The sequence below is a fragment of the Myxocyprinus asiaticus genome, chromosome 16 (genome assembly GCF_019703515.2).
Source record: "Myxocyprinus asiaticus isolate MX2 ecotype Aquarium Trade chromosome 16, UBuf_Myxa_2, whole genome shotgun sequence".
In the NCBI taxonomy this organism is placed as follows: domain Eukaryota; kingdom Metazoa; phylum Chordata; class Actinopteri; order Cypriniformes; family Catostomidae; genus Myxocyprinus; species Myxocyprinus asiaticus.
In genome coordinates, this window is record NC_059359.1 from 36,618,477 (window position 1) to 36,634,857 (window position 16,381).

The 16,381-nt window shown below is 38.1% G+C and overlaps 1 protein-coding gene across 1 annotated transcript in view; it reads left to right on the forward strand.

The window, feature by feature from the left end:
* The window catches only part of dnah5 (dynein, axonemal, heavy chain 5), a 234,836-nt gene that overhangs the window by 143,666 nt on the left and 74,789 nt on the right, over window positions 1-16,381 (forward strand). Inside the window, exons 55-59 of the mRNA XM_051720100.1 lie at window positions 2,067-2,334; window positions 7,825-8,056; window positions 8,232-8,346; window positions 8,431-8,607; window positions 14,841-15,044. Coding sequence (XP_051576060.1) covers window positions 2,067-2,334; window positions 7,825-8,056; window positions 8,232-8,346; window positions 8,431-8,607; window positions 14,841-15,044 — 996 coding nt within the window. The remainder of the gene's footprint in view (window positions 1-2,066; window positions 2,335-7,824; window positions 8,057-8,231; window positions 8,347-8,430; window positions 8,608-14,840; window positions 15,045-16,381) is intronic.

Here is a 16,381-nt window from a genome sequence, read left to right on the forward strand (position 1 = left end):
TTCAGCAAAATAGTCACAAATACATTGTGAATATTCAATATTTTGTTCAGCCCTAGTCCATAGTGTTTAAATGAATTTATTCCCAATGAGTTTGATCACATTAATGGAATAATTCACACAATAATGAAAATGTTTTGCATAATTTACTCGTCCTTATGCTGTTCTAAACTTGTATGGCATTCTTACTTCCATAGAACAAAAAAGGGGATGTTTTGAAACTAAAGCAACAGAGATAAGGGGGTTTCATAGATTAAAGAAGTCCATTGAAGTAGTCCTTTTGACTCATGCACTATATTCTTAACATATTCCAGATATCCCTAGGTCTTCTAAAGCCATATAATAGCTTTGTGTGAAGAACAAGCCAAAATTTTAGTCGTTTTAACCTGACAATCTTGTCGACAGCTGTAGCTCTCAAATATTGTTCACTTTTGATATGATGTCTTGTGATCAGTTATGAGCATTACTGACGTCAATCCTTGCATAATAAAGCCCTGTTTGGATGGCAATTGTTTCTCATGGTGATGCCTGTAAAAGTCAATTTGCATCGCTCCTCTGTGATCAAACTCATGCATTCAGATGACAGTTAAATCATGGGGGACGAGTGAGACTATTCATGGATCACATGATTCTAAGTTGTGCTTGTTAAATAGACAATTTCTCAGTTCACAAACTGTGTCCTCTCTATTTGCATTCAAATATGTTTGGAATTATTCTAAAGTGAAAATATAGTTTTCAAAGCATGTATGAGGGAACAAGCTGCAAAGCGCTGCGGACATTTACAGTGTACATTTTCACATTCGGCACAAGCCAGAATAATTGCGAAGAGCAATTAAACTAATCAAGAAACAGTAAGGACAAGACTGTTTGACAATTCAAGCCAAATAAATTTGTCAGTTGGGGTACGCATGCTTCGTTTCTCACCCGTACTTAAGGAGAGAGAGAAGCCGCACATATCACGGACAGTAAAGATAGTTAAAATTAAATTTGAAGCGATATGGTTAAAATGGTTTTCTTATGTTTTATCTATCAAAATGATGGACGTCATTTGAATTTATCCATCAGTGTTTTATTTAAAGTGAAATTAAACCTTTTAAATAAGGTAGACATTGACCCAGCCACTTTTCTGGGACTAGTCACAAGACCCATATAAACAAGTAGTTGTGCAAGCCCTATGTATAAATGTAAATAGTACACGTTTCTATATTAAAATGTTATATATGAAAATTTTATTACATACCTGATGCTGCCATAATAATGGCCCATTTCAAAAGTTTATGTGATCTGGCTCTCGTTTTTCTTTTCCTTATACTTAAGAGTTGCCACTCACTGGGGTGGAGTGGCGACATAATTTTATTATTGTGAATTATTTTTGTAAAAATCAAACATTTCTGTCACATAATCCACCGTTGTTGAAAACTGTACATTACCACCAAAGCTGTTACTGTGCAGTGCAACTTACAGTGGTCAAAAAAATATTTCCAAATCAACTTTTGGATTATAAACTCGGAGGTGTGGATTCGGACGGTAATTAAATTAACACACGACCTTGGTGTTTGTCAAAAAGCAGTAGGTAATTCGGCCGGGAATTTCCTCGCTGGAGGTGGTAGAGATTCGGACAGCAATAAAATCACCGTCTACCCCCTGTAAATGTTGGAATTACCTCACATCCCCAAAATAAATGCCATCCGAATAGGGCTTAATTTGAATTGAGTTTTGAGAGCTACATGATTTCAGGGTGAACAAGCTTCAAAAATATCTCCTTTTGAATTCTACAAACAAAAGAAAGTCATATGAGTTTGGAACAACATAAGGGTGAGTGAAATTTTGAAAGAATTTTCATTCTCGGGTGAACTATTCCTTTAACTGATTCAGAGATTGGACAAAAAGCTTTTCTATAGATTTTTACAAGAATGACAAAAAATCGTTTTAACATCTCCCCTCCCTCGCAGGAGTAATTTTTCTCTCAGGTATGTCGTTATGTCTAGACTGAACATTTGTCAAAAACTTCCAGCAAAATCAGCGCTAGGTTTAATCTAATAAGGTGTGAAATATTCTCTCTGACACAGGTGTCCAATCTGTTTGCCCGTGATGAAATTGACGAGATACTTAGTGACCTAATTCCAGTCATGAAGCGGGAGTTTCCACGGCGACCACCCACGAATGAAAACCTGCATGAGTATTTTATGAGCAGAGTGAGACAGAACCTTCACGTGGTCCTGTGCTTCTCTCCAGTTGGGGAGAGGTTTCGCAACCGGGCTTTGAAGTTTCCTGCTCTCATTTCTGGGTGCACCATGGACTGGTTTAGCCGCTGGCCTAAAGATGCTCTGATTGCAGGTCAGTGAAATGTGTTGGTCAGACTCAAGGAAAAAAGTTTATAATACCTGGAGAGAATTATCTGTTAGCATTCCCATTTATCTCAATGGCAGCTGATCAGCTGGCGCATACAGCCCTAGAATTATACAATTGGGGGGCCACCATCATTGCGTCATGGGCACTGGGTTTTGGGGACTTTTTTTTAGCCATTTATGTGAGCTGTAAAGATCATTAGACACTAATCACTCTATATTAGAACTAGATATAGAACAGTTCTATATTAAAACAGACAGTAAAATATATTTCTATTCATGCTATTAAGAGACCTCAATCGGCAAAGGTGGAACAACTGCTATAATATATACCAAGCAGTGTTGGGAGGGATAATTTTAAATGTATTCCAGTACAGATTACAGAACACTCAAATATAATTTGTAAAGTATCCATTTAGATTACTCAGGTTAGAAACATAATCTAAATACTCTGGATTACTTCTTTAGCACTGGCAGACTTTTTCACTTGTTTTTACAATAAGCACACTGTAAACCCTAATAAGTTAGCAGAACTAAAAAAAAAAATTAGGCAGTCAGTTACATCACATTTGACACATGTTAATGTTTTAAAACTTAAGTTAATAGAATTTTCAGATTTTTATTTGGTACTAGACATGCATGTTAATTGCTCTTAACTTGAAATATTGAGTAAGCTACTATAACTCATACATTTTAATAGCACTTAACTTTAAATTGAACTCTTTGGCTGAACTTAATACTTAATACTTCAAGAAGAGGCAATGAATGCTAGCATGCTGAATACATGGTAATTGGAAACACTATGCTTTAGCACAGCTAAAGTTAATTAAACTCAAAACTATAAAAGAATTCAGAATACTCAAATCAAATCAAATCAAATCAAATCACTTTTATTGTCACACAACCATATGCACCAAGTGCATCAGTGGGTGAAAGTCTTGGGTGCAGTTCCGAGCAACATAGCAGTCATGACAGTGATGAGACATACTGTATACCAATTTACAATAAACATCAGATATACACAACACAATTTACATATCTAATATACACATAATTACACACAATAAACACAATAATAATATACAATGTACAGTATACAATACACACAATATAGAATACACATACAATATACAGCAGAAATTGTGAAATTTTGGCATTAATTTTGAAAATATGACAGATCATGCATGAAACCTGACCTTGAGTCATATTTTCAAAATCAATGCCAAAATTTCAAAATTTCTGCCAGGGTATGCAAACTTTTGAGCACAACAGTAAATAGTATCTAAAGTATATATAAAATATACAGTAGGTTGTATTGTACTGTATTGACATTCAGACTGTCGGTTGATAGTCAGTTGCCAGTGTGTAGTTAAGAGAGAATATATTTATGACAGTCCAGTGTGAGATAATAAGATTAATAAAGTGCAGTGCTGATGTATATTGATCGTGAGAAATCAAGAGTTCAAAAGTCTGATTGCTTGGGGGAAGAAGCTGTCATGGAGTCGGTTGGTGCGGGTCCTGATGCTGGTGTAGAACCGTGTGAGGATGTGGTGGTTCATTCCAAACTTGAGAGATTGTGCTTCTGACACCAGCATGTCAGAGTGTGCACCTCCTCTCTGTAGGCTGTTTCATCATTGTCAGTGATCAGACCTACCACCGTCGTGTCATCAGCAAACTTAATGATGGCATTGGAGCTATGTGTTGCCACACAGTCATGTGTGTACAAGGAATACAAGAGTGGGCTGAGAACACAGCCCTGTGGGGCTTCAGTGTTGAGGGTCAGCGATGAGGAGATGTTGCTGCCTATTCTAACCACCTGGTGTCTGCTTGACAGGAAGTCCATGATCCAGCTGCACAGCGAGCTCTTTAAGCCCAGAGCCCGGAGTTTCACATCAAGCTTGGAGGGCACTATGGTGTTGAATGCTGAGCTGTAGTCTACAAACAGCATTCTCACATAAGTGTTCCTTTTTTCCAGGTGGGAGAGAGCAGTGTGTAGTGTAGATGCAATGGCATCATCAGTGGAGCGGTTGTTGTGGTAAGCAAACTGCAATGGGTAGATGAGTAGATGTAATCTCTGATTAGCCTCTCAAAGCATTTGCTGATGATGGGGGTCAGAGCAACAGGACGCCAGTCATTTAAGCAAGTGATTTTGGATTGCTTTGGTAAAGGCACAGTGGTGGACATTTTGAAGCATGTGGGGACAAGGAGAGGGAAAGGTTGAAAATATCCGTAAAATCACCAGCCAGTTGGCTCGTGCACGCTCTGATGACGTGGCCCGTAATGCCGTCTGGACCTGCGGTTTTACGGATATTCACCCATCAGAAGGATTGGGTTACATCTGCTACAGAGACGGAGAATGAACTAACCTCTGTAGCTTCGGCCGCGAGAGCTCTCTCCACGAGGGCGGAGTTATTTCCCTTGAAAAGAGCATAAAATGTATTTAGCTCATCTGGGAGAGAGGCAGTGGTGTTCACGGCAGAGTTTTTATTCCCTTTGTAGTCCATGATGATATTAATTCCCTGCCACATGCTTCTAGAGTCAGTGGTGTTGAACTGTCCTACAATCTTGTCCCTATACTGGCGTTTGGCTGCTCTAATAGTTTTGCGGAAGGCATAACTGGCTTGATTATGCTCCTCCGCGTTCTCGGAATTAAAAGCGGAGGTCTGTGCATTAAGTGCCACGTGAACATCGCTATTAACCCATGGTTTCTGGTTGGGGTAGATCTGTATTGTTTTGATCGGAACAATGTCCTCTATGCACTTTCTGATTAAACATGTTATGCTATCAGCGTAAACCTCGATGTCGTCATCAGAGGCGGACCGGAACATCTTCCAGTCCACGTGATCAAAACAGTCTTGTAGCGTAGAATCTGATTGGTCCAACCAGCACTGGATCATTCTGAGGGTGGGTGCTTCCTGTTTCAGTTTCTGCCTGTAAGCGGGCAGAAGGAGAACGGAAGAGTGGTCTGATTTGCCAAATGGTGGGCGGGGGAGGGATTTGTAGCCATCCCAGAAGGGAGAGTAGCAATGGTCCAAAACCCAGTCCCCTCGGGTATGTTGGTGGTATTTTGGAGCATTTGATTTGAAATTGGCTTTGTTAAAGTCCTCGGTCACGATGAACACGGCCTCAGGGTGTGTGGTTTCCTGCTCACTTATACTCCCATACAGTTCTTTGAGTGCCCGGTCTGTGTCGGCTTGTGGTGGGATGTACACAGCAGTGATAATGACCGCTGTGAATTCCCTCGGTAGCCAGAATGGTCGACACAGAAGCATGAGAAATTCCAGATCAGGAGAGCAGAAAGACTTGATAGAATGTACATTCCTCTGATCACACCAGGATTTGTTGATCATAAAAAATACACCACCACCTCTGCTTTTACCTGAGAGGTCTTTCGCTCTGTCCGCTCAGTGCACGGAGAACCCCACAGGTTCGATGGCTGAGTCTGGAATCTCCTCAGACATTCAAGTTTCTGTAAGGCAGATAATGCAGCAGTCCCTTGTCTCGTTGGAAAGAGATCCACGCTCTCAGCTCGCAGAGCTTTTTGTCCAGAGATTGAACATTTGCCAGTAGAATACTGGGTAGCGGGGGTCGATTTGCACAATGTCTTACTCTGATGAGAACACCGGCACTATTTCCCCTTTTCCTCCTGTGTTTCTGTGGCCGGGAAGCCCAGACAAAGGGCTTTGCTGGGGTGTTTGTAAACAGCGGGTCGGCATTGAGGAATTTGAAGTCCGGTTTTCAGTGTGCAATTGCAGAACCAATGTCCAAAAGTGTTTGTGAATCATATACAATAATGCAGACAACATCCAAGGCAAAAAACATAAGAACTGTATACAAAACAAACAAAAAACTGCAATGTTGTGTCGGAGCTCGCAACGCAGCAGCCATACTCGCCGCCATCTTGAGTCCACGGATACTTAAACGGTGTCAGTTTCGTGAACTCAAAAGAAAGTTCAAAATACTCATCAATGTTTATTTATTTGAACTAATTTGTTTGATTTAATTTTTCTCTACTTAAAACAGTTAATTATTTTGAACATTAGGGTTTACAGTGAAAAAATCTGCTAGTCAAAATACACTTTTATTGAAAATACATTCTCTGAAAAAAACCTAAATATCTTATGCAGTTTTGCTTCTCAAGTAAATTAATCTTGTTGATTTAAAAAAAATAATAATGTTTTACAGGAAAACAATACATAAATTCTCATTCTTTTTTGCAGTAAATCATTGCCTAAAATCAAAGGCCTTTCTATAGAAAACAAAATATGATCTGAAGTGGATTTTCTTAATAGAATTTATTAAAAAATATAACTCTGTGTGTTAACAGGCACATGTATTAGCGTTTTAGCTTAGCATAAAGCTTAATGTTTACATGATACTTTACTTAAGGTTAACTGTTCCTGGTGCTCCAAACATACTTCAAAACCACAGAGTGTATACAAAGTTATCTTTTTCTAATTGTATGTGGATTCTGATCATAGAATGAGGCATAAAATATAATATTTGTTGTTTTGTATATGATTAAGTAGGGGTGTAACCCTGGTGTCCTGGCCAAATTCCCCCCACTGGCCCTTATCAGTCATGGCTTCCTAATAATCCCCATCCATGAATTGGCTCTATCACTCTCCTCTCTCCTCTCCACCAATAGCTGGTGTGGTGAGCGTACTGGCGCACTATGGCTGCCGTCGCACCATCCAGGTGGATGCTGCACACTGGTGGTGGTTGAGGAGAGTCCCCTGTTCACTGTGTAAAGCACTTTGAGTGTAGTGTCAGAAAAGCGCTATATAAATGTAACGTTCATTCATTCATGATTCTAAAAGCTAAACATACTTTATTCTTGTAAAAAATCACCAAACATTTAAAATTAAATATGTAACTTCGTTACAAATTCTGTTACTCTGCAAAACTGACTATAATTATGCAAAAATAAAAAATAAAAAAAATACAATTTCATCAGATTACACGGCTGCTTTTGAATGACAGTCAATAGAGAAATATGCTTTTGGTTACATAAAGATACTTATGGCATCTTCCAGCAGGGGCTAAATTCCAGATCTAACCAGCCAAACCTTGACCCCCTGGTCAGGCCAGATTTACATGTAAATGATCAACATTCAACTCAAGGTCTTACCAGCTAATTGTCCATTCGCAATATAGCCACCATGACTTACTGCCAAAGTAAAACTGCTTATCTCGCACTGTTTAACTCCGAACAGATAAACAAGGAATTAAAGCAAGGCACAAACTGTTCCACAATCAATTTAAATCAATCCCATTTTAGAGAACATCACTTCAGTGGAAGGGTTACTGTAGCTAAAAGTGAAGCTACAAGCAATAATTTAAACAAGCATATTGAAAAACAATCAAGAGAAACATCACTGCAATCATCCATAGCAGAATGAGTGTCCTTGCTGAATAAACAGTGTTTTTAATGTGTAAGAGTAAGAAAACAACAAGTTTTTTGTTTGTTTTTCCTCAGTGTCAGAGCACTTCCTCTCCATGTATGACATAGACTGCACACCCGAGGTAAAGGGAGAAGTAGTTCAGTGCATGGGCTCCTTTCAGGATGGAGTGGCAGAAAAGTGTGCTGATTATTTCCAGAGATATCGACGTTCCACACATGTCACACCAAAATCCTACCTGTCCTTCATCCACGACTACAAGACCATCTACAAAGAGAAGCATTCAGAGGTTCAGACTCTCGCTGACAGGTCAATATTATCTAAACTAGTTCAACTATGAGATTTTTTATTTATTTATTTTTATTAGAGAAAAATTATAAACACACTATACCGATACTGACCAACTGAGTTTATTGGAAAATAATCTATGGAGTGTGAAAGCATGTGTCATAGATATTAATGCCCAAGTGTATTATTTTACTAGGATGAACACCGGCCTCCAGAAACTCAAAGAAGCTGCCGAGTCAGTTGCTGCCCTCAGCAAAGAGCTGGAGGTCAAGGAAAAAGAACTTCAGATCGCTAATGAAAAGGCTGACATGGTAACTGAATGTATATTCTTGAGAAGCATGAAATGCCACAGCTTTTACAACATTGATATTAGTGTTTTCATTTTTCTTTATCAGGTGTTGAAAGAGGTGACCGTGAAGGCTCATGCTGCAGAAAAGGTCAAAGTTGAGGTTCAAAAGGTTAAAGATAAAGCTCAGGCCATCGTTGACACCATCTCTGCAGACAAGGCCATTGCTGAAGAGAAGCTGGAAGCTGCCAAACCTGCTCTGGAGGAGGCTGAGGCCGCACTGCAGGTCAGAAACTATATGGAGCCAAAATATAACAGAGAACAACAGAGTTATAAAGAAGATAAGGAAGAACGGTTCTGTATTTTATTTTTTATTTATTTATTTTTTTTGCCCCACTTTATATTACATGTATACAAAGCTACATAATGTAACTTTTGGCCCTCTAGCGGTTAAAAAATAAAACTGCATGTGTCTTGTGGAAGAACATTGTTTTGGTAATGACGTTAGGTGTGGTTCGGCTCTGCTCCTCTGCGTGGATGAATGTGGTTCGAGGCACCGGTATACACTGGATACAGGACATCTTATCAGAGCGAATGGATATATAAATAAATAATGAAAGAAAGGAAAAGACGTATATCCGAAAACATGTCATCTGAGCAGATAAGCGCCATATCTTATGCTGTTGTTTTGACTTATTGGAAACATTGATGTTTTGAAATAAATGACGTTACAAAAGTTAGGCAACATTTGTTAACATTAGACATAATGATTGTTAGTCTTGATAAGGTCAAATGTTGTACATTTTTAATAACTGCAGGATATAGTAATACAGGCCAAATAGACCTCGATAGTAACTGATTTATAGATTGTCATTGTTACCAACCAGTGGCCAACATAATTTCAAGACTCACATGTCTTTGGCAAGCCTAGGACTAAAAGATTTATTTATATACAGGTGCGTCTCAATAAATTAGAATGTCGTGGAAAAGTTCATTTATTTCAGTAATTCAACTCAAATTGTGAAACTCGTGTATTAAATAAATTCAGTGCACACAGACTGAAGTAGTTTAAGTCTTTGGTTCTTTTAATTGTGATGATTTTGGCTCACATTTAACAAAAACCCACCAATTCACTATCTCAACAAATTAGAATATGGTGACACGCCAATCAGATAATCAACTCAAAACACCTGCAAAAGTTTCCTGGTCTCTCAGTTTGGTTCACTAGGCTACACAATCATGGTGCTGACTGCTGATCTGACAGTTGTCCAGAAGACAATCATTGACACCCTTCACAAGGAGGGTAAGCCACAAACATTCATTGCCAAAGAAGCTGGCTGTTCACAAAGTGCTGTATCCAAGCATGTTAACAGAAAGTTAAGTGGAAGGAAAAAGTGTGGAAGAAAAAGATGCACAACCAACCGAGAGAACCGCAGCCTTATGAGAATTGTCAAGCAAAATCGATTCAAGAATTTGGGTGAACTTCACAAGGAATGGACTGAGGCTGGGGTCAAGGCATCAAGAGCCACCACACACAGACGTGTCAAGGAATTTGGCTACAGTTGTCGTATACCTCTTGTTAAGCCACTCCTGAACCACAGACAACGTCAGAGGCGTCTTACCTGGGCTAAGGAGAAGAAGAACTGGACTGTTGCCCAGTAGTCCAAAGTCCTCTTTTCAGATGAGAGCAAGTTTTGTATTTGATTTGGAAACCAAGGTCCTAGAGTCTGGAGGAAGGGTGGAGAAGCTCATAGCCCAAGTTGCTTGAAGTCCAGTGTTAAGTTTCCACAGTCTGTGATGATTTGGGGTGCAATGTCATCTGCTGGTGTTGGTCCAATGTGTTTTTTGAAAACCAAAGTCACTGCACCCATTTACCAAGAAATTTTGGAGCACTTCATGCTTCCTTCTGCTGACCAGCTTTTTAAAGATGCTGATTTCATTTTCCAGCAGGATTTGAACGTCACTGCCACACTGCCAAAAGCACCAAAAGTTGGTTAAATGACCATGGTGTTGGTGTGCTTGACTGGCCAGCAAACTCACCAGACCTGAACCCCATAGAGAATCTATGGGGTATTGTCAAGAGGAAAATGAGAAACAAGAGACCAAAAAATGCAGATGAGCTGAAGGCCACTGTCAAAGAAACCTGGGCTTCCATACCACCTCACCAGTGCCACAAACTGATCACCTCCATGCCACACCGAATTGAGACAGTAATTAAAGCAAAAGGAGCCCCTACCAAGTATTGAGTACATATACAGTAAATGAACATACTTTCCAGAAGGCCAACAATTCACTAAAAATGTTTTTTTTTATTGGTCTTATGATGTATTCTAATTTGTTGAGATAGTGAATTGGTGGGTTTTTGTTAAATGTGAGCCAAAATCATCACAATTAAAAGAACCAAAGACTTAAACTACTTCAGTCTGTGTGCACTGAATTTATTTAATACACGAGTTTCACAATTTGAGTTGAATTACTGAAATAAATGAACTTTTCCACGACATTCTAATTTATTGAGATGCACCTGTAAATAATTGCCATTATAAAGAAAAATACACATGTGTGCTAGCAAGTGAAAAGTTCTTCACCGAATACAGTATGATTATTGTATTTTCACTACACACACACAGAAGTGCATTGTATCAAATGCTTAAGTACATTGTAATTAAAGACACCAATATAAAGTGGCTCCTTTTTTTTTTTTTTTTTTGGGTGGAGAGGGGAGAGGAGGGTTGCTTCAGTTGCTGCTGTGTGATGTTTGTGGGGCATTAAGGTGCCTGCAGCTTTGGTGTAATTACATGCTGCCTTGTTGGGTGTAAAAATAGTCTGTTTGATGGCAGGGTTGCTGTAGGGGGCTGACAGCAGCCCTCTCTAACCAACCCAACACACCCACATACACACCCACTCAATCATACAACCACCCAAACATATACCCCACCCCTTCCCTTCACCACCCGTCCACTGCCTACCTCCCATGAATCCTACCATAATGAATCCCATAATTATTGGGAGTCGCTCTTTTTCTCTATTTTCCCTTTGCTGTGTAAATCTCTAGATCTTTCCTGCGTATCTTCAGTGGGATTCCCAAAGCTCTTAAAGTGGTCATGAAATGCTCTTTTTTTTAGTTTTATTATCTTCCCAGAGGTCCACTGATAATGTTAGTAAAGGTTTTTTTTTTTTTTAACAAAACAGTCATCATTTAGTAATATATGATCATTATCCAACACATTGCATCCGAATTTATTACACTGTTCATCTCAATGTCGAGATGAATGACAATGGTCAAAGACATCTGTCTAGTGTAAGTATATATTCAAAAATAATCCAAAATAGTCCAGGGCTGCATTTCCCAAAAGCATCGTAAGCCTAAGTAGATCGTAGAATCCACCTTACGATTTATCTTAGTTTTGCGGCCCATTTCCCAAAAGCATAGTAACTTAAAGCCGGAGTATGCAATTTATACCAGAAGCATTTTTTGTTATACTGGTTGAAAGTTTTTGCATCCTGACAGCAATCAATAAATCAAGTGCTCTGATACCAAAAAAAAAAAGGTTATCTGTGGCAGTCACAGGCCTGTAAAAGGCCCATCCAATCATTTCATTCGGCCTGAATGCAATGATTGGATGGCCTACCTGCCTGTCTAAATACGTACCTGCCTACCTCCACGCTCTCTGCCCGTGCACTCAATGGCGTGAGTTGGGGGTGGGACTATCTGACTGTTTGAACAACTGCAGGCAAGGGGCATATTCAGAAAGCTGCGCTGGAGTCACAGAAATGACATGCTCCAGCTTTAAGTAGTACTTGAAAATGCTCGTAGATTTACGAGTGCTCTAGAGTAATCGTACAGCGCTAAGAGCACTGTAAGCACATAGACTTATACAGACACCTGCAGGACAAATGCAAAATTATGCTTCATACTATTTAAATACCAATAGCTACACTTTATGCTGTGACTTTAATATCAAGATATATGTGTTTTATTTATTTTTATTTTAACAGACAATTCTAATAATAATAATAATAATAGTGAAATGCATAAAATAGATAGTCTAAATGGATGAATAGATTAATTAGTAAAAAAATTAAGTTATTTTTGTGGACCAGTTGGGCTAGTTGGTAACAACAAAAGTGTTTGCATGATTGATGCAGAAAACTGTATAAATTAATATTAGTGAGAGAAAAAAAAAGTCATTAACTCTCTGCATGCATAAAAATTATCTGTATATATTTGCTCATCCTACATTTGCATTTATTCATTTGGCAGACACTTTTATCCTTTACACCCAAAGGCTCTCTCACCAGCACTACAGGTTATGGAGCACCACACATGCAGCATTGCTGTCACCGTTATCACTTTTGGCAGTAAAGAGCTGACCTCCGCTTTATTGGTGAATGTCCCATAAGCGCATCTTCCAAACGTCTCCTTATTTTGCGCTCCACGGATAACACATTGAACCTTGTAATATTCAATGAATGCTTCACTAATCCTGGAAGCTTTTATATTGAGAGGAATTTGTGAAAACAAAATATTACAAATGCACATCTGATTATGGAAGCAGACTATGTAAAAGAAAAAGATTGTTCTTCACAAAATTATTGTAAAAACAATATGTAAATATATAGTTAATTAGGTCAAATATTTAAGAAAATATTTAAAAAAAATTTGGTGAGATAAATTACAAATGATTGTAAAGTTATGTACAAATATAATGAAATTACAATGACGAATAGCACTATACGGTCACATTTCAGCACTGTCACATGGACAGTGACACTCACTTCATGATGACACTTAAATAGCACTTAAATCGCGTCCTTGCACGTTCATGTTAAGTGCAGTTTTGGGAAACGCAGGTTCGTAAAATTGCTTGTAGAAAATCCTCTTAACCGCTAAAATGGATCGTTATTGGGAAACGCAGCCCAGATGGGTCCCTTTTGGTTTTCAGGTATAGTAAGCCCACACTAGGCCTGTTTGTCCTGATCTCTCTTTTGTTGTACAAACTGAGCACCAGCGGGTGGAGCCAAGGGTGCAGTGATATTAAGTAGGTGTTGATGTTGCTGTAGAGGCGGTCATGAATTAATGGCCCCCCTAGTGACGTAGGGTAGTCGCTGAAATAGAGAACAAAGTGTTTTTGCAGCTTGGTTTCAATAAATGCTTTTTATTGCATTAGGGATTAAGTTTTGAGTTATGAAATTTACAGTATGTTTTTATAATAGAATGACCTCTTAAATGTCAAAATATCAACGAAAATTTGATTCCTCATGATATGACCCCTTTAAAGGGATAGTTCACCCAGAAATGAAAACTCTCTTAAAAACGTCTTTCCAAATCTGTTTGACTTTCTTTCCTCAGTGGGGGGAAAAAACAAAAGATATATTGCAGAATATCAAGAGTGTTCTTTTCCATACAGTGAAAGCATATTGTGACCAATGGCTGTCGTTCTCCAACTATGACAAAATAAAATACCAAAAATGAGTCCATATGACTTCTAAAACCATATGATGGCATTGTGTCATCAACTGATCAAAATTTAAGTTGTTATTTGCTTAATATATTGCCCTTTACAGTAGCTCTCGGATCTTATTCATTTCACATATGATGTGTCAAGATGCATTGTACAAGGTGTGATGCCAATTTTGATACACCTGAGAACCAATGAAGTTTGTTTTAATTTATTTCAAATCTGGTATTATATGCCTTGACGTGCCATATTTGACTTGAATGTACATTTTGAAGCTCAACAGCCACTGGTCACTCTATACTACGCTAGACAAAACACACTTTCTGTTAAGTAACTGATTGAATCCAGACAATTTTAGCAGTTTATAGCTATACTTTGGGGTTAGTGTTCCCTTTCGTTTAAATTAATCACAATTTGTATATGCAATGATATTTTTTTATAATTGTCAATGGCCAACTCCCAATAGTATTTTATGGCCATTATTGAAGAAAATATTCAATGTAGTAACCCAGAAATCACTGTATTTTCTTATTCTAGTATAAGACACAATATTCTGGTTTCTCTCTTTCTCTCAACTACATCTTTCACCATTCAGCACACATCTTACTTTTTCAAAGAATCTTTGTCTCTCTTTTTCTTATCTCTACTCTTTTGTACCTCACATGCTCACTCTCATACCTGTCTTCCCATTCCTAATTCTCCCTTTCTGTGTTTCTCCACACCCCTCTCCCCCACTTCCCTTTCTCTGCTCCCTTTCCCATTGACACCCTTAATTACCCTCGATATTGCCACATATACTCCACCCTAAGCTATCAACACCATAATGTTCTCCAGAACTACACCTTTCTTCACCACCTCTCTTCTCTCCTCTGGTTCACAACTGAATGCACCTTTCTGCCTTATTCATAAAGATAAATGCATTACGTTAGGCCGGTGTGCAGTAAATTTTATCTTCACACATTTGCCTCTCGGATGAATAATCTGCTGTGTATTGATTAACATCTCAAAATGTTAACAAGGTGTATCTTTCTGTCTCTCTCTGTTTATCTGTAAACAGACCATAAAGCCATCAGATATTGCTACGGTGCGAACACTGGGCAGACCGCCCCACCTCATCATGCGTATCATGGACTGTGTGTTGTTGCTCTTCCAGAGGAGGGTGAATACGGTGAAGATAGATCCGGAAAAAAATTGCATTATGCCCTCCTGGCAAGAGTCACTCAAACTCATGACTGCTGGGAACTTCCTGGGCAGTTTACAGGTACTAGGGCTCACTTTAACTGATACAGTAGTTGTGCTTAAATTGAAAAGAATTGGTGTATGATATGTAGTCAGTCTATATCAGAAAGTGTTTTTTTTTTCTGTGCTCCACCTCTAATGTTAATCAACTTTTCTTGTACCAAAAAGATAATTTATCATTTAGTTTTATATGACTATGTTCCACCATTTTCCCTTTTTTTGCCTTCTGTACCTTTAGCTTTTTAAGCCCTCCTGCAGGTCCGACGAGAAAATAATAATTATCAACATATTAATAACTACAGTCTTGACCAACACAAAATAGGTATTGTTTTAAAGCTTATAAGCTGTTCTTTACAATGCATACAGGCATTATGACCAAAACTGAACAAGTGCTTTGAAATTTGCAGACACATCAGATAATTTTGCACTGTACATATTATTGTAATCAGTAAAAACATTAAACTGATCAAATAGCCATCTGTCATATGTTGTTGGAAAGCTCTCAAAGAGTAGAATACTTTTTTTTTATTATTTGTTTTACTCACAGGTGTTGCTTATATGCCAGATTTTCATGTATAACTTCCCATAAACCAATAAACAGAACATTGATACAGTGTGTATATATATATATATATATATATATATATATATATATATATATATATATATATATACACACACACACACACAGGCAGCCAAAAGTTTGGAATAATGTACAGATTTTGCTGTTTTGAAAGGAAATTGGTCCTTTAATTCACCAAAGTGGCATTTAACTGATCACAAAGTATAGTCAGGACATTACTGATGTAAAAAACAGCACCATCACTATTTGAAAAAAGTTATTTTTGATCAAATCTAGACAGGCCCCATTTCTAGCCGCCATCACTCCAACACCTTATCATGCTAAATTGCTAATTTGGTTCTAGAAAATCACTTGCCATTATATCAAACACAGTTGAAAGCTATTTGGTTCATTAAATTAAGCTTAACATTGTCTTTGTGTTTGTTTTTGAGTTGCCACAGTATGCAATAGACTGGCATGTCTTAAAGGAATAGTTCACCCAAAAATGAAAATTTGCTGATAATTTACTCACCCTCAGGCCATCCAAGATGTATCTGAGTTTCTTTCTTCATCAAAACAGAATTTAAGACTTTTAGGATTTCATTTCAGGCCTCCTCCTCTAAACAATGCACGTGAATGTCCTCCATTTTTTGATGGTCCAAAATGCATATTTAGGGTGCATCAAAATAATCCACACGACTCCAGTCGACAAATAAAGGTCTTCTGAGCGCAAACAATTGATTATTTTTAGAAACAAAACAATACTTATATACTTTTTAACTACAAATGTTCACTTC